General features: G+C 36.3%; 3 protein-coding genes across 5 annotated transcripts; 1 reads left to right on the forward strand and 2 right to left on the reverse strand.

Annotated features, from left to right (window-relative positions):
- The first annotated feature begins 2575 nt into the window (after positions 1-2575).
- LOC141831581 (putative glucuronoxylan glucuronosyltransferase F8H) lies at positions 2576-12698 on the forward strand. Of its 3 annotated transcripts, none has more exons than XM_074718970.1 (14): positions 2576-2883; positions 2970-3063; positions 5918-6107; positions 6181-6439; positions 7146-7361; positions 7439-7525; positions 7597-7731; positions 10576-10689; positions 10769-11016; positions 11091-11171; positions 11264-11495; positions 11922-12020; positions 12128-12313; positions 12594-12698. In XM_074718970.1, exons 1-14 carry the CDS (start codon positions 2590-2592, stop codon positions 12690-12692), a joined length of 2334 nt encoding a protein of 777 aa, XP_074575071.1. In that variant the 5' UTR covers positions 2576-2589; the 3' UTR covers positions 12693-12698. The 3 variants fall into 3 exon arrangements, with proteins under 3 accessions (XP_074575071.1, XP_074575072.1, XP_074575073.1); XM_074718971.1 differs by having other exon boundaries at positions 5921-6107; XM_074718972.1 differs by lacking the exon at positions 2576-2883 and having other exon boundaries at positions 2988-3083; positions 5921-6107.
- A 109-nt stretch (positions 12699-12807) lies between these two features.
- On the reverse strand, positions 12808-13637 carry LOC141831584 (uncharacterized). The gene is made up of 2 exons (XM_074718974.1): positions 13196-13637; positions 12808-13105 (listed from the first exon to the last, which is right to left on the reverse strand). The coding sequence occupies exons 1-2, from the start codon at positions 13502-13504 to the stop codon at positions 12983-12985; spliced, it is 432 nt and encodes a 143-aa protein (XP_074575075.1). The 5' UTR covers positions 13505-13637; the 3' UTR covers positions 12808-12982.
- A 1697-nt stretch (positions 13638-15334) lies between these two features.
- LOC141831583 (guanylate kinase 1-like) lies at positions 15335-18825 on the reverse strand. Its single transcript, XM_074718973.1, has 11 exons — positions 18609-18825; positions 18055-18139; positions 17832-17942; positions 17675-17751; positions 17478-17607; positions 16869-17231; positions 16633-16754; positions 16392-16527; positions 16154-16199; positions 15987-16071; positions 15335-15903 (listed from the first exon to the last, which is right to left on the reverse strand). Exons 2-11 carry the CDS (start codon positions 18055-18057, stop codon positions 15789-15791), a joined length of 1188 nt encoding a protein of 395 aa, XP_074575074.1. The 5' UTR covers positions 18058-18139; positions 18609-18825; the 3' UTR covers positions 15335-15788.
- Between the last annotated feature and the right edge of the window lie 100 nt (positions 18826-18925).

The following is an 18925-nucleotide window of genomic DNA, read 5'->3' on the forward strand; positions in this document are numbered from 1 at the left end:
TTGATTTTAGTCAAGTAGATAGCAAGTCGGATTCCAATATTCTACGGTGGTGATCACAGAAGACTTAAAGTTTTCCAATCCTATCTATCATTACAAAAGAAATTTTAGCTTGTTCAATGTCAACCGTTGTTGTAGAGTAAATGTTTAGTTTCTGTAGGTAAAATATTGGATGAATAACAATATACTTTGTCTCTTAAGTCTTCGGAAGCTCAAGCATTATTTGATAATTGGACGAGAGTTGAAAAAAGAATACAAGGAATACAACTTTCAGATGATGAAATAGAAGACTTTGATATCAAAGGAAGGAATACTAAGACACTAGAAAATGGAAGTGAGTAACATTGCCACTTTATAAGGTAAAAGGGTGAAAAGTAAGTGAACTACGTGTGCTTTGATTCCCCTATACCCTAAGGGAATACGTAGACAACTTAAATAAATACAAACACTTCTTTTTTTTTATAAAATTTATATTTTTTTTTATTTTTTAATAATAATAATCTTGAATTGTGATGAACTGTAAATGAATCGTGAATCGACAATTCCGAACCATGTATAATCATCTTGGACGGTTAAGGTTAAGGGTCGACCTGGTAAGAACAGTCAAATCGTCGGTTCTGAACTGTCAAACTGTCGGTTCTGAACCGTGATCCGGTCATGTAATTACCGTAGCTTTCCTTCATTTGTAACCGCAGCCTTCTTTCCTATGTTTGTAACCAATGCTTTCTTTCTTGCATTCGTAACCATTGCTCATTACTGTTGCATGACAAGATAACTGTTAGGGCTCTTGACTTGATGCATGTTCCACAACTGACGTGTGTCCTGCCTTACTTTACCTTAATTCAACTGGGTTAATCTACTAGGTGAGGTCTTTTACTGACTCGATCCTAACCCTGTTGAACTCAGCATGATTATTCTAAGTACTGTCGAATCCCCTATAAACACCATTGAGCTCCTAATAAGCTTTGCCAAACTCTTTTGAGGTCAACATAACTCAATCCGATTTAACCAAGACGCAATTAGGACTCTAAGTGACTCGGATCTATGTTGATTGAGTCAAGGGCATGCCATGCATAATCTATGTTGATTGAGTTAAAGATGTACCACATGGAATTTATATTGATCGAGCCAAGATCGTGCCACATAAGTCCCTTATTTACCTTCACATCACAAAGGTTTAAAATCTTATTGTTACCACTTGGGGTTTTGAGTTATAATTGGAATGAGACACCTTGACCGCTATCATGCCTTGCCAAGAAGTAATGTGGCATGGGGGACGACAAGAGAAGAGATGAGGAAGAAAGTCAAAAGGAAGAAGGCAAAGCCTTTTTGAATAATAGAAGACTTGGAGATGCCACGATAAAGCTGAGAGAAGATACAAAGAAAGAGAAGCTTCTGCTATCATTTTACTTTTTAAAGGCTTTTAGGAGCCATCATTTTTCCTCTTCATTTCAATAAAACACGAAATCCGTCACTCAATAATTCTAGACGGATGATTCCATGGTCATATATGAAAATATAAATTAAAAAATTACAGTTGACTATAATGGAGGAAGATATAGTCTCGAATTCATCAATATTCAACTCTTGTCCATTTCAATAACTCTGCTACATTGAAGTCACCATTCTTCCTCACCTCTACAGTGATATTGAAAGATGCAATAGTCACTGATTCACTGTCCTAGCTGAAGAAGGCTATCACGCATGTGACTTTACTAATATACCCGTCAATTTGAGTTAGGTCCGTCGGGTTGACCCGCTTCACCAAGTAATTTAGGCGGATTGAGTTGAAATTTTATTAACCCATTTTAAGATGAGTTCAGATGGGTTGGCCCGTCTAGGCCCGTGACCCACGTGGGTTGGCCTGTGGGTTGAGAAAGTTTATTTATTTATTTTAAAATTTAAAATTAAAGTAGAAAACTTAATAAATGAGTGGGTTTGATCCATTTAAATTACAATTTAAGTTTAAAAATTATAATTTAAACTTAAAAATTTCAATTTAAATCAATTTAAATTATAATTAAAATTTAAAATTTTTAAAATTTTTTATTTTTTAACAGGCCCGCGGGTTGGCCCGCTTAACCCCGCGACCCGCCTCGAGTTGGGTTGGAGATTTCGCAATCCGCCCAATTGGTGGGTCGACCCGTTCCGCCTCACCCCGCCAAATGATGGGCCCGCTATAGGTTGATCTGCTCCGCCGTGGGTTGGTCCGTTTGACGACTCTATTCACTAAACATTTTTTATTAATATTTTATTGTATTTTATTTTTTTATTAATCACTAAAGGATTCCTACGTCATTTATCAGTTAAGAAATTCATTTTACTACAAGCAGCAGGGTGCAAGTTTGCGGGCAGCCGCTCGATCTTTGAATCGGGCAGGCCTTCAACCATCGGATCGTCGCCACGAACCGAAATAATGAATGCACTTTGATTCGATCCGAAATTGACTTCCGCGGGTAAATATACTGCATAGAACAATAATGAATGCACTTTGCTTCGATCCGAAATTGACCCGCGGGCCGAACCAAAATATTCGTCGAGGTTCTGTTCCCCCCTTCCATTTCCGATCCACCATTTGCGTCGGAGGATGAGATGATCTCCCTTCCCTCATGGAAGTCGCCGGGCTCTCTCGTCGCGGCCATTGCTTTCCTTCTCATCCTCGTCTCCTTCACCCACATGTTCTTGCCCCCTCTCCGCCCCTCCTTTGACTACTTCAGCAGGAGGAGGGAAAGGTTGTTCGGTGGAGGAGCGAGTGAAGATTTAGGGACCCGGTCTCCGGAAACGTCGCATGCGCCGGTGACCTACCGCGGCGCGCCTTGGAAATCTGAGATCGGGAGGTGGCTCTCCGGTTGCGATCCTTTATCGGTTGCGGTCGAGGTCGTTGAGGTCGATACAAATTTTATTTTGTTTTTGTTTTTGGCATTTATGGAGCAAAAAGCGAATTGTTTGACTTCAGAAGGTCTTGTGTGTAGAATATAAGTGGCATGAATTGCAAGGACGAGTGTGGCGGTCGAGGCGTATGCAATAGGGAATTGGGGCAGTGCAGGTGCTTTCATGGATATGCTGGTTGGTAAAATTTGCAATGCGTAATTTGCTCATCCCCTATTTAGTAACTTTGTATCCCTTTTTGGTCAGTTATTAACTTTAGTGTTTAGCGAGAAATAATTATCTGAATTTAGTCTGTTCGTTTCCATAAATGCTAATCATTCGCCTAAGTACTGGGGTTAAGAACTCCAGTTTTTGTGATAATCTTTTCTTGCGATTGGTTGAAAGATGCTGATTAAAACATTGTAAATCTTGTATAGATAGTAAAAGGTCGATATTGATTTTCAGTGTACTCGTCATAATATTGCCTCAACACTCCAATCAACTGAGCCAACCTCCAATTGTATTAATCTATTTGACAATCCTGACTTCACTTGGCATACTACTTGTAAGCCTATGCAAAGCTTCAAGATCGAGCTTGTCTGGACCAATCCTTTAGTTAACTGAAACTGTCTTTAGTTGACTTAAAATTCAATAGTCCAAGTCCAACAGAGAACATTATGTTTTCGAATAAAGATTTTAGAATCAACTCGGCAGTTGACACAAAACTTCAATTGACCGAGCTAACCTTTAATCGGCTCAATCCACTCAAAAGATTCTAACTTTACTTGGTTTACCCTTTTTAAGCCTACATAAAGCTCTGTAGATGCCAATTAGGTATCCCTTACCTAGTTTGCTTTATCCACATTATCTTTGGATGACATTGCTAAAAAGTGTAAGCTTCAGATTACATTTTCAGCTTGTCATCGTCTAGGTTTTCAACTTCCATATTATCCACGATGATGTTGCCCAAAACTCCATTCTCCAGGTCTTCAAATGCCCAAAGCCTCCATGTTCCTAGTCACATCATCCATGATAATATTTCTTAAAGCTCTATGCTCCAGATCTTTGCATGCTCAAAGCCTTTCTTCGATCTCTACATCATCCACAATGATGTTGCTAAAAGACTCCATGGTTTCAGGTCTATCATATGCCTACAGGTCTTCACATACCTAAAAGGTCTTTACCGCTTGCCCAAAAGCATTGCCTCCATATCTTCAACCACTTTACCAAAGGCCTTGCTTTTATCTTTTAGGTCTTCAACCAACATGACTCAACTCTGACAAGTCGAACCTCCTAAGTCCTTGCAAACTTAATGCACATGTCAATGCTACAGGCATAGGTAACTTAAATCCTTTGTTAAACACATTAACACATCCTCAAGACAACATGGTCGAATACCACCATTTATGAGCATTGTTGCATTAACAATCTGCCTAAACCACTTAGAAATATTGTTGCACTAACAGACTTCTCTTCCTTACTCCCCCCCCCCCCCCCCCCCCCCTGCTTTCTTCTTCAATATCTATCAAATGCACCTCTTCTTTACCATCTAATATCGACACACATCTAGATCCTCTCATATCTTCTTTACCTTAAATGATTCAACGTTTATTTTCTTTTCTTTTCCCAGCATATATACTCAAATGTTGGAAGTCTTTTTCTTTTCTTAAATTTCAACATTTTTCTGAGCTTATTAATCTCTCAATTTGTTCAAGTTCATAACATAATTGACAACGTTTATTTACTGGCATGATCACCCAAGTGGGATTGCTATTGTAAATGACCATCCATTTTTTTCTGAGAAACCAGCATCTTATAAAGATTAAGGAAAGTTTGGAGGAAAAAAAGAGAAAAAAAACTAGAGATTCAAACAAATTAGCTAGCAATAGGTTGGATTAGATTTGAAAATCGATGAAATCAATTGAGATTTGGTTAAACTGAGAGTTAAATGGATGAAATCAGTTAAAATTTGGTCAACTTGATATAATTTTGAAAATTTTGACCGATCTACTCTTTTATAAGTAGATAAATCAGGCAGAAATAAATCTCAATTCTGTTTGTTCTGAACAAGATTGATTTGTTTAGGCATGGTTCCATTTATTTTGGTCACATTTACGCTGATTGACCTAGGAAACTGCAGAATGTTTAAATTTAAAGATGAGAGTGTGAAGTTCGGCAAATATTGAACAAAACCATAAACCTAGCTTATGAACGTATTGATCTGAATCTTTGAATAATCAAACAATCACTGAATTTTAGTAAAAAGATCTTGGGAAGTCTAATAGTTTTAGGAAATAACTACTTGGTAATATGCATATTGGGGTAAGCAAAATCTCGGTTAAACCAAAATAACCGACTGAATTTGGAAGTTCGGTTAATTCGGAAATTCATTTTTTTTTAAATCTCAGTTATTTTGGTTATATTCGGTTCAGTCTTGGTTTTAAAATTCCAAATTCAGTTAAATTGATCAAACCAAATCGGTATCAGTCGACTGCTATGTTGTGAGCAGTTGACTGTTGTACCTGAACCTGACAATGAGTGTGCAATTTGACTGATCAACTGATAAATCGGATAGTAGAATAGTATGTTTAGCAATCGATTGGTGGACTCGATTGTTCAATGGTAGTCGATTGATGATGCAACATCAATCGACTGCTACGAAAAGTTTGGTTAATTCAGTAATTGACCGAATTAATAGATTTTTATCAGTTTAGTTTTAGTGACAAAGTTTAGTTGGTTTGGTTTGTCCAAAAAAATTCAGTTAGTTCGATTTCGGTGTGTTTGGTTCGGTCAATTCAGTTATTAACCAAATGCTCACCCCTATATGCATAGACACAGGGAGAGAGAGAAATAATAAAGGCATTTGCTTGTTTTTTGTTTGTTATTGAGTATTCTTTTGTCATTTTAATTGACCTTTATTTTCTCAATGCTGAATTATGTAGTTTCATTTGATAAGTTCCTCATATTGAAAAATGAAAGGTTCACTTTATTCCATGATACAACTTTGAAATGAGCAACAGATTTGCAAGATAAAAATGCTATTGTATTCAAGCAGGTGAAGGATGTGAAACAAAGTTGGAGCTAAAGTGTAATCTTCCTCATTCACCAGAACAACCTTATGGCCCATGGATTGTGTCAATATGCCCTGCTTATTGTGACACAACACGAGCAATGTGTTTTTGTGGACAAGGAACGAAGTATCCAAATCGTCCAGTGGCAGAGGCTTGCGGATTTAAAATAAAGTGAGTTAGTTTTCTTTCAAAATGTATTTTTCTGTCACTTATCGTGGTGCTTATAGTTATCATCTCTGATCAGCTCACCTTCCAAACTTGGTGATCCAAAAGTTACTGATTGGACAAAGGCTGATTTTGAAAATATTTTTACAACTAATGGTTCCAAACCTGGATGGTGCAATGTAGACCCAGAGGATGCATATGCTTCAAAAGTAAAATTTAAAGTGGGATGTGATTGCAAGTATGACTGTCTTTTGGGACAGTTCTGTGAGATTCCAACATTATGTATTTGTGTCAACCAGTGCTCTGGACACGGACATTGTCGTGGTGGATTTTGCGAGGTATGCTAAACTAAAAAAGGAACTCCTAAGAGAAACTAAGCACCATAAATTTTCTTCCATTTTCTGATAGTTTGCCAACGACATCATTCTAAACTTACTAAAGTCTAATTGTGTTATAATTAATGAACATATTGTACTTCTGAATTATGATGTTTAGTTACTTCTATAGTTCTACTTTATAAACTGTAGCACAGCCAATCATATGTTATGTGCCAGAGTGTTGGATAGTTAAGAAATAATACATACAAAAAGTTGAATATAAATGAAAAGGTCAAAATGAATGTATGAGTTTACATAAAAATGTTATGAATATGATTATCCTAGAATAGTTAGGTATAATTCTAAAAGTTAAACGCAAGACAATAGGTTAAGATAGTACTATCATGACCAAAGACAATAAGTTTTACATTCAGGGTAGTTGAATCAATTGAAGTGTTGATGGTGTAAGGCTTAGAGGGACACCAAAGAAAATTCTATTAAGCTTAATCAACAGTGACCTAAGACACCTGATATTACTAGCAATATAGTCTTGTATAAAGTTCAATGCTCCGATATTATCTATGTAGCTGTTCAGAAATAGTTCAGTTTCATAGCAGCTTCTTGTTGTTCATGTATGTACTTTTATTCTATTTCTAGTTATTATACTTGAAGTAATGATACTCATAAGACATCCTCTTTGCAATTTTATATAAATAAAGTTTTTCAGTGTGACAGTGGTTATTATGGGATAGATTGTAGTGTTCCATCTGCCTTATCACCTATGCAAGAATGGCCAGTATGGCTTCGACCGGCTAAAGTTGATTTACCTGACAAGGTATCCATCAATGGTGATCTTATGACCATCAAAGCGGTAGTTAAAAAGAAAAGGCCACTCATCTATGTTTATGACCTGCCACCAGAGTTCAATGCACACCTTCTTGAAGTAAGCTTGTGATTCATTGTTTTTGTTTGATTTAATGATCAGAAATGCTTCATTTCTTCACCTTTTTCCCCTTATAGGGTCGACATTTCAAGTTTGAGTGTGTTAACAGAATATATACAGACAAGAACAGGACATTGTGGACAGATCAATTATATGGGTCACAGGTGTGAACTTACAAGACCATAAATTATTATTTCACCTTAACGTATCCTTACAATTATTTATTTATGTTTAGATGGCACTCTATGAGAGCATTCTTGCTAGTCCTTATCGAACAATGAACGGTGATGAAGCAGATTTCTTCTACGTTCCTGTTCTTGATTCATGTATAATTACTCGAGCAGATGATGCACCTCATTTACGGATGAAGGTATGAATACATTTATGAAATCTCATAATTTCTCCTTTGTTGATTTACATTGTTTCTTCTAATGAACAAATATTGCAATGCAAAATGCTTCATGTGTTTCTTTAAAATACTCTTCTAGGAACAACAATAACAACAACAACCGAGTCTTATTCCACTAAGTGGGGTCGGCTAAAATACTCTTCTAGGAAAATATTTTAAATTTGTTAAGAAAACTTATTTTTCATATGTTTGGTAGTGCATATTAGAGGTGTTAGTGTTAAGGGATATTAGTGAAGGAGGTTTAGTTAAGCATTAGTTTTTTTAAGTTTAGGGTTACCATAACAGTGATCCCATGAACATAAACAATACATTATTTTCTCTCTCCTAAGCTCTATAGATGATCAAAGTCACCCATTTAGCTTAGAGTATTTTGTATTCCTAAGGGAAAGGTCAACATCTTTGATCCTTTCTCCTTTGTCTCATTCTCCATCATGGCTAAGTCATCTGCACAATTACTTGCAAGCCCTCTATGCAATATCGTGCGATCTTGAGTGCATGACTATGAATCACCAACTTTTGGAAACAGGTGGAGGGGAGCAATATAACACTACCAGTCTCTGTTAAGAACTCTTATCTTTTGAATTTGTTGCAAGGGCATCCGATTGATGGTCATGCTTCACCATGAAGGCAAGCACAAACACTACCAACCTTTCCTTTGCTTGTGGTCCCGTGTATTCCATCAACTATATTGTGAGCTTTGTTAATCAAGGTCAAACCATGTCATTGGTTGCTTGCTTTATTCACTATATTTTTGTTTCTCCAATGTGTGAATGTTATATTGTCATCACATTATTGTAATATCTAATTTGTTGCTGACTTATAAGAGGTTCTTTAGTTCAGGTAACAGAGTGAACATGGATAGTATTTGTACTCTAGTTTGAGAGGGACTGTTAGAGGAATTAGTTTTAATAAGGTTATTTGTGTAGCAGGGTTAATCTTGCATTGGTATTTTAGATTTAGGGTTATGTTTATAGTCCTAGACATTGTAATAGCTATCCCATTAACAAAAGCAATATGATATTTTTTTTTTTCCTAAATTCTTAATATTTTTTGCCTTTACTAAATTCTATATTATGTATGAAGATGAGATGGATACTATTCTCTAGTTTCCCGGGAATGCAGGAAAGAAATATATAACACATGAATTAAGCATGAACATGGTAGCTCCTATCCAAATCATATTTTATTTCTTGTTTTTGGTATCACTTAAATATTTACAGTCATAATTTAAACATCATTTATGTATCTAAATCTTGCATATTTTAGTGTATATAATTTATTTAATTATTTTAATCTCAAGTATTTGTGAATTTTATACTGTTATCTATTTATACATTTAGTTTAATTTACTGCCCCTTCAATGGTTATTTTTTGATTCATAATTTTTAAGTTAATTTATTCATATTAAATATGCATAACATCATGATGTTCTTGTCATTGGCTTAGAATGATCAAATGATTTAACTAGTAGATCCTGTTTAAGTAAAATTAAATGGCCAAATAGTGTAAACTTCAACTTTAAAATTATTGAAGAATAACATCTGAGATGACTTTTTCTCCAAGTTTAAGCTATCTTTTAAATTTTGATTTATAATATTTTACATTGAGAAAAATCCTTCTATGTCAAGGATGGCATAAAGCCTTGGCTATGATACCATGACAGGGTGAGTGGGGGATGTGGTGCCTTAGTGATTTGAGACAAAGTCTCTTGAACATATTGTTCTGGCATGCCAGAGAACTAAGCACCTATGGCTTCGGGCATGCATCACACATCCTTCAAAGTAAAGCTGCTGCAGGTTATCTGTTGATGCTCTGGCTTTCCCTACTTGGTTCCCTCCTATACGGAGGTATCTATATGTCCTCTAGCCCTTAAGATTTTATGGGGCCTTTGATATCATTTGCGTGGATTCGCTTTCTACATGTATATACATTTTTGTTGCTTTGGGAAGACTAAAGGTCATTTTAACCACAAAAATGTATGTGATGATGGTGTTGCCTCTTTTAGTTCTTCCTATCTCTTCCTATGATGTGGGTGCTCAGGCAACCTCATGTTTGCCCATCCCCTTGCTTACCCAAACCTTGGCTCCCCTCCTTTGCGGAGAATCAACTCGACACCATGTTACCACACTATAAGCCTTTTTGACTCTTCATGTTTTAATGTGTACCTCCAAGCAAGTCATATGGGAGTACAACTGCTTGGGTGGTATGAAGGTTGAACCCTCTTTGTCACAGCATGGATCACTTCTTGTTGAATTGCCTGTGTAGGAAATTCTTGTCTGGATCACTAGGCCACCGGCAATATGCATCAGTGACCTCCTAATTCATTGATGTTGTTAGTTGCATGTAGACAAGCATGGCTTTGAGAATCTGGTTTGATCAGTTAGTATTTGCATTGAACCTTCCATCCTTGGGAGTGGATTCAATAGATGGTTGAGTCCATTATCTTTTGCTTTGGTTCCATTGACATTATTGATGAGATTGTGAATTAGGACTCCATCACGATGTTGTGAATTATGAATTTGGACCCCTATGGAGGTATCTATGTGACTTGATGCCCTGTAGTTCATTGAGGGGCCACATTGCTTCATTCTGTTCTCCTCTCCATTTACTAGTAGAGATGAGACTTTTTCATATATAGATTTGTTAAAACTTCAAATTTTTTATTAGATTGGTTAAATATCCATGCTAGATTTAGCAATTATCTCATTTTTTAGGAGCGGTTCAAGTTATTGTTTTTATTGAATAGCTATGATTCTTAACAAATTTCATTGAAACCCTAGCAATTATATATCACTTTAATCTTAGGAACAAAAAGGTCTAAGAAGTTACTTTGCTTTGGAATTCTACAAGAGAGTTTACGATCATATAGTTGAGAAGTATCCTTACTGGAATCGCTCTGCTGGGAAGGACCATATTTGGGTATGACATTATCCCAAGTGAGAATTTAAATTTTTGAACTTTCTGATGGGAACCTAATTTCATTGCTCGTATCAGACAGTTTTTTTCATGGGATGAAGGTGCTTGCTATGCCCCAAAAGAGATCTGGAATAGCACTATGTTAGTTCATTGGGGCAATACAAACTCAAAGCATAATCACTCTACAACAGCTTATTGGGCCGACAACTGGGATCCAATTCCTTCTTCTAAAAGAGGTACCCACCCCTGCTTTGATCCAGAAAAGGATCTTGTCCTTCCTGCATGGAAAAGGCCTGAACCTGGTGCAATATGGGCAAAACTTTGGGCAAGGTACATATCAAGAGTATCCATTTTAGGCTTTTCATGATTACTTTGTCTGACATTGTTATAACTGAATGTTGTAGACCACGCAAAGAGCGTACAACATTATTCTACTTCAATGGAAACTTAGGACCTCCCTATGAGAATGGTAGACCTGAAGACACGTGAGTAAATTATCTTTGAACATCATGGGATTGGCATCAATGATTTTACTGTCAATCATTTAGTAGCTTCTTTTTCCAAACAACATTTTCAGATATAGTATGGGCATTCGACAAAAGCTTGCTGAGGAATTTGGTTCTACACCTAACAAAGCGGGCAAGTTTGGGAGACAGCATACTCCAAATGTCACTGTTACCAATATACGCTCTTCCAAGTATTATGATGATGTAGCTAGCTCTATCTTCTGCGGTGTCTTGCCTGGGGATGGATGGAGTGGACGCTTGGAAGATAGCATTTTGCAAGGATGCATTCCTGTAATAATTCAGGTAAGCAGGCATTCTTGCTTTGCTTTTAAAATAGAGTTAGCCAATTGCACACCAGGAGTTTATATGCAATGTTGTCCCTCCATGTACCATGGTTCTTTTCTTTTCCAAACTTGATTAATTGAGTTTCAAATTGTACAATGGATCCAGAGCTTGCTCTGGGGTTTCCCACTTCAGGTATTTTGGTCCAATTTTCTCCTTGGGGCACTTCCTCATCACATACCTCATAAAACTGATGTGATTGGAAGGGCTAATGTTTTTTTTTTAAACAAGGTCCTAAATTTTGTTAAGTTTGTTAAATTATTAGGAGGTGTCCAAGCTTTAAAAGTTTGTTATACTTTTAGGGTTTTAGGGTACATTAGGCCTTATATATGTCAGTGCTTAATTTATCACATACATTATCTTACTAATCTTGACATATTGGCGTAGGATGGTATCTACCTTCCATATGAGAATGCCCTGGACTACAGAAGCTTTTCAGTTAGAATTCAAGAAGATGAGATTACAAACTTGCTTCAAATTCTTCAGGTAGTATACCAGTCCTCTCATATTATTTGTTGTCTATGTAGAAAATTCCTGATCATCTTGTTAGCATTTTTTTTTTTTTGTTTTTTTTTTTTTTTTGTGTTGGACAGCGGTTTAATGAGACAGAAATAGATCTTATGTTGGCAAATCTACATCAAATCTGGCAGAGGTTTTTATATCGTGACTCTGTGCTGCTTGAAGCTCAAAGGCAAAAGAAAATTTTCCCCGAGGAGGAAGGATGGGCAGTTGAATTCTCCAAACTGGTGGAAGATGATGTTTTCGCCACATTTATACAGGTAGAAACATCATCATCTTTAGCAGTATCTTAACTCAACTTTACATAATCATCGTGCTTTCGCTGTAGCTAAAAGTTAGCAGCAATAAGTCTTTCATGTTACTTATCCTTGACTAGTGGTTAGAGCTAATCTATTTGAACTTTGGCTAAGAATAAGATTAAAGACAATAGACTTGGTTCTTAGTATCTTACGATTGTGCTGGTACTATTCTCAAATCTGAACTTTATAGATTGGTCAACCGAACTTGTTTACCTTGTTTTTTTTCTTTCCAATCATGCAGATATTGCATTATAAGCTGCATAATGATCCATGGAGACGAAATCTAGCCCAATCGAGGGATTATGGCATGCCAAATGTTTGCTCGAGAAGAGAACACTAATACTATTCAAGAACATTCCACGCAATTCTTTGGAACCCACAACAGAAGAGGTAAATTGTACAGGTAAATTGTTTCCACGAGCATTCTTTTATAATTTTGTCCAAGGCACGCTGGATTCTCTGCCATCTTTTTAAGTGGGCTTATGTTCTCTAATATCATTCAATTACTTCATCAATTCTCACCAGAAACTTCTCCATCTTCTTCCAGAAAACAAGGCCCTCGTCGTACATTTAATTTACACGCACCAAATTAAAACCAAAACGACTTAACACTTAAACATACATAGATAATTACTGTGTTTCCAGATCTCCCTTGACACACGAAGCCACCAGCCACTTCAACCCTTTGCCACGCTTTCTCTTCTTCACCTTCTTCATCTCTTCTCCTCCACTCCTCGTCTTCTTCTCCTCCAACTGCAATAATGGTTGACGATGATCAAGCGAACGAATAATTCAAAAAAATAAATTAATTGAAAAATATAAGCGAATGCAGTAATAACTCGCCTCGAGCAGGCGTTTCTCAAGGTGTTCGACGCGGTCCATGAGGTTGCCTTTGACCTGCGTTTCGGCGACGACTGCTCCGATAGGCCGGCACCGGCGCCGGTCGGTGCTTCTAGGTGAAGAGTCGACCGAGGAGTTGCTGACTTCGCTCGTCGTAACGACGGCGGCGGAGGTGCTGCGGCTGCTGTGACTGCCACAGAGCTCCTCCAGGTAGCCCAGCATGATATCCAACCGATCGACGCGGGCCAAGATGCCACCGCCCGGTGAGAGCTCCGAGTGTACAGCTTCGCTGCTCGCGACGTGCGCTGCCATTCCCGAACCGCATCCAAGGAGGCGTGCGTTCTGATCGAGAAGGGCGCGGGAGCGCGGGCGCTTTATGAGGAGACGGAGAGAGGGATCCGGGAGCGGCGACGAGGAGGGCGACGCGTGTGCTGCGGCGCTGCAGGTGTCGACTGCGCGCGTTGCACGCGTGGTGCGTGGGTGCTACGTCGGTCGGGTGATTTCATTTTGTGGGAGATTGGAGAGCCAAAAATAGAAAAAGAATTGAAAGTATAATTTTTTTTTTGACTATCGAAGAATTTTTTATTTATTTATTTTTTATTAGAAGGGTATCTCGTCTGCTATATTTTTTTTATTAAATTTATTTTTCTCCTATTTATCTAAATAAATTTGACTTACCTTAATTATTCAAGCTAATCCATCATGCAAATTTGTAAACACTTTGTGCTCAAATAGTGCTACTAAATGTGTGTGTCAAATACGCCAAAACAAGCTGGTTAAGTTGACTATTCGAAAATATGAGCTGGTTAATAAAATTTTAGATTATAAACGAGTTAATTTATTTGATAAGATAAATAAGTCAAATCAAATTTAAAATGAATTAAGTCATTGAAATGATTATTTAAGATTAATTTAATTTTTTTATGAACTTGATCTTAATTCAAATTTTATTTAAGTTTGATTCATTTAAATATTATCAAACTTTCAATTTAAATTTGTTTGATTGTTTAAAATTTTTATATTTTAAAATTATTTGATTGGTTATTAAATTTGATAATACAAATTTATTTATTTATTTTTAAAGTTTTTTTATTTATATAATATGTTGATAAAAATTTTATTGATAAATATGATTTAAAAATATTATTTAGAAATATTATTTATGAATATTATTTATGAACGTTAATGAATTGAATATATATGTATTTATTTATTTTATTTAATGAGTTATTCAATTTATTCATTTAATTAATATTATGTGTATTGAATGAATATAAATAAATTTTTATTAAATTAAACATCAAATTTATTTATGTAAGTTCGATTTATTTACCACTCTAATAAAATTATTGCAGGGGTCTACTCTTGAAACCGCTTAAGTTATTCTATATTTTATTTAAAAAATCAATTTAGATTAATTTTAAACAAACTATTGTATGCCTTGGAACTGTAAAAATATCAACTCTCTCTTATCCCATGTGTTCTCTGTAACTCATGGAGTGTTTTTTTAATATTTTTGCTTTTCAAATTTGATCAGTTTTTGTTATGTATATTTAAATTGTTCAAATTTCATCAATAACTCTATAGACCTTTTGGATTTATTTGTTCTATAACTTTATTTTTATTTATTTTTTAACAATTTAGGTTCGTTGAGTAATTTTACTTAAAATTGTTACATATTTACATATTTTATGTGTTTTGTTGTTGAAGAACCACTTATTAATAATAATAATAATAATAATAATAATAAATAATAATAATAATAATGCGAAGAATAATTAAATGGGATGAACAAGTAGTGGAAGGAACTTAAATTCCAACTTTGCAAAGCATATATCACAGAGTTTGCATACTTAATGTTTTAGAAGTGCACCAAAAGTGTTGTATTCAAGGCACATGCCCACACAATAACTAGAATTTCCATCAATTTAATTGGGTATGAACAACAAATAATGAAAAATATGCTATATGAAATTCTCATCAATGCAAAATCCCGAGGAAAAATTGGATATTGAATTTATTATATACAATTTCTCCTGTATTACAAGAGACTATTTTCACTACTTGAATTCATATGACCACAACTTAGTCTTTTCCCTGATTCATCTACCGAATAAATCTAAAACACAACTTACACCCATTTGATACTACAAAAAAAAAAAGAGATTTACACATGAAAGTGATTGGATGCCCTTTATTCTCACAAGAAACATACAACTTGCTCCAGCACAAGCATCTACCGAGCACATTCCTCACTGTCCATCAAATTCTGCATGTTCAGGCTTTGCAACTTGAGTTCACAATCAAATCATCATCAGACAGAAATGGGACAAAATTTCCCTTATATCTCTGATGAATTGAGGACAAAGTAGGTTCATAGAATTAGAATTTGATAAAGCATGGCTCACCACAGCACCACACTCTTCACTCTCAGGAAAGAAACAAAATACTCTTTAACATCACCTAAATTACACTGTGATGCAAACTAATGTCAGTGTATAAAGTATGAATGAAAATGATCATGTTGAATACTCAATTGAAAACAAGGCCAGTGCTGGCGCGAATATCTTCTGTCGGTTGGTTCAGAGATGGGATGCTAAAGTTGTGTGCTACCGTTCACAGCATCACCCGATGGCTCGATAGGATACACGTTGAGTCCTCTTGTTCGCCCGGGCGCACCTCCTTTAAGATAAGATATGTCTAGCAACAACCTAGCAAACATCAAGCCAAGAGTCAAATTTTCCAGATAGGTTGTTCTTGGTATTTAATCTGGTAAGAGTGCAAGATGACTTACAGATCCTTATCATCACAGTGGAGAAGGAATGTTTTGTCTGTCTTAACTTCTACATCAGACACAAGAACCTTCAAGTCTTTCATGGCTGAACGAACAAGATATTTCACAACATTGCTTTGATAAATAAAAAGAAAAATGGTCAAAAGCATAAGTACATTGAGACTTACTTGATCGATGTAATGGATTAGCTATTTCATCCGAAGCAATTAATTTCTGCAAAGGAAAAAAGAAAACAATTTCATTAGAATGTTTATTCATCACCAAAATATTGACACCTGATGTCAATATTGTTGTGCATAAATTTTTAGAACTAGCTATATCAGCTATTTGGATCCACACTGATGTTGGTTACATAAACGCACGGTCAAGTAACAAAGCTATATCGGCATGAATGGAAAACAGCACCTTAAGATTGTCATAGCATAATTCTAGTTCATCGTTCACCAAGACATGATCAAAAAGACCAGGAGAGTTTGCTTCATCAAGCTCTGCCTTGGCATTTCTTAGTCGCTTCTGAATCTGCTCCTCAGACTCTGTTCCACTGTTCAAAAGCCAAGTGAAGCATCAGAACATATCCTGGAGTTTTGTAATCTAATGAATGCATGAGGAGAAATAAGAGCTAATGTTCTCAAATGTGTTTTTGTACCGTGCTCGTAACCGCTTCTCTAGCTCTTCAAATGACGGAGGACAGATAAAGACAAAGATTGCATCAAGGGAGCTTGCCCTCACTGATCTAGCACCTTGAACATCAATGTCAAGAATGCATCTCTGAGAACATAAAGCCTTGTAAGTATAACAGAAGAAACACAGAACAGACTAAAAATCAGATATCAAAATTATTAGCATGCATGTAATTGCAAAAAAAGTAGCCAAATTTAGTACCTTCCCAGAATCTGTAACAACTTCAACTGCCTCAATGCTTGTCCCATAAAGATTTCCATGAACTGAAGCAAACTCCAAAAATTTCCCATCTCTTATATCCTTCTCCATACTGATCCGATCTGTGAAGTGGTAGTGAACTCCATCTAATTCTTTCTCTCTTGGTGCTCGAGTAGTGTGGCTCACTGAAAATCCATACGTTGATGGAAATTCCTTCATAAGTTTGTTTATCAAAGTGCCTTTGCCAACGCCAGAAGGACCACTGATAACAATTGGTTTTGGTGCATTGCCAACGACACCCTTACTCCATGCAACTACCTCACTGCCAAATACCTTCTTTTGCTCCTTAACAAAAGGGGTATCAACCTACCAAACACAAGGTTAAAATACAAAATGAACAATACAACATCTATATTCTTTTAATAAATGTTTGGTAATGATGTCAATTTGTTCTTGATGGACCAGGACTCGTTCAATAAAATTAAATAGCATAACAACAAAGAAAACTATTTGCCATCAGATATGGCTAGGCAAGATACAAAAAATGAAATTAAGATATTGCCCATGGAAAAAGAAGAAACATAAGATTAGAAGAAAAAAAAGGGTTCAAACCTCAAGAAACCAAATGCTATCATCCAACATGGAATCCCTCTTAACAATCAATATCCTATCATTGTCGAGAAGAACAGCTGAGTGGCCTCCCACATGGCCAGGCTTCAGACCAAGAACAGTCGGGATTATCCTGCCCAAGTCAGTAAATGAATACAAATATGTCTAATTGTGTATCAAGAAAGAAAGTGGATACACACCATGATCTTGTTAAGTGATCAAAAATTTTAACATTTACAGACGACTTTCCTCTATACTCAGATCCTTCAACTACATACTGAGCATGAAAATACAAACTATCAGATCTTGATAAATCATGTTTGAAAATAATTAATATAGGACAAGGTGATGGCTAACCATCTTATCACCAAAGTTGGTAAAGGTCCGATAGCCAGCTGACTCAGAGTCATAAGCAACAGACAATTTCTCATCCGAACTGTTCAGAATAGACTCAGCAACCTCTTCCCCCTGATGATGATGGATTTCCAAACAAACAACATTTAGAAACAATTAGAATAGCCAACCACGCAGATAGCAAAACAATCATGACAGGGAGATCATTTATGTGAGGCGAACTAACCATTGATACAAAGTACTGGTTCTTCCACAAATCTTCTGCGCCTGAATGAAGTTGATGGTGGCAAAGTCAATTGAAAGACTGATAGCTTCAATAAAAAAGGTCAATAGTTCAACTTTCAGAAATGGAAGTCAAAAACAAGTTCTTGAACAAATAAACCACTTGAACAGACAAATTGAATATCGACCAAACATAATAAACAGATAGAAATCCAATCTTCTACAAGCTGTACGCCACTAAAACTACTCAATCCTCATTATCGATATCGCAGAGAACAAAACCTAGGATCATAGGAAAGAGAAATGGGAAAAATCCAATCTTCTCCTCGACAATGAATCAAATTTTGCTCCTTTAAGCCAAACCAAAGTTACGAAGAAGGCCAGGCTCAAAATCCTATCAGGATTTCTTTCCGTCCTCCAATGTCAATGCAAACCGTGCAGAAATCAAGCCAAAATGAAGCGAGAACAAGAAACACAAACCCCCGAAGAACAAACAAGGAAGAAAAGTGAAACAGAAAGCCAAAACAAACAATAAAGAATCCGAGATCCTAAACCTACCTCGACCTGTGCTGTGCACGAAAAAAACAACCCAAAAGCGGAAGGAGAAGGAGCTTCTCTAGGAACGAAGAACCGGAGGAAGAAAAGGCGGCTCCCCGACGGCGAATCTCTCGCTATTACGGCACCCTTCAATTCCCTTCCCAGCAATCTCCTTCCTTATAGAGACAGATGCGCAGCAGCTTCGTTGAACTTCAAGAACGGAATCGCTCTTTCTTTCTCTCCATCAAACAACAAAAAAATTAAAATAAAATAAAATAAAAAGGGAATTAAAAAGAGAAAAGGAAAAAGGAAAAGAGCGAGCCGCTTGATTTGCGGGG

This window comes from Curcuma longa, chromosome 7 (genome assembly GCF_044706935.1).
Source record: "Curcuma longa cultivar G26 ecotype Majalengka, Jawa Barat chromosome 7, ITB_CL_G26_1.1, whole genome shotgun sequence".
NCBI lineage: Eukaryota > Viridiplantae > Streptophyta > Magnoliopsida > Zingiberales > Zingiberaceae > Curcuma > Curcuma longa.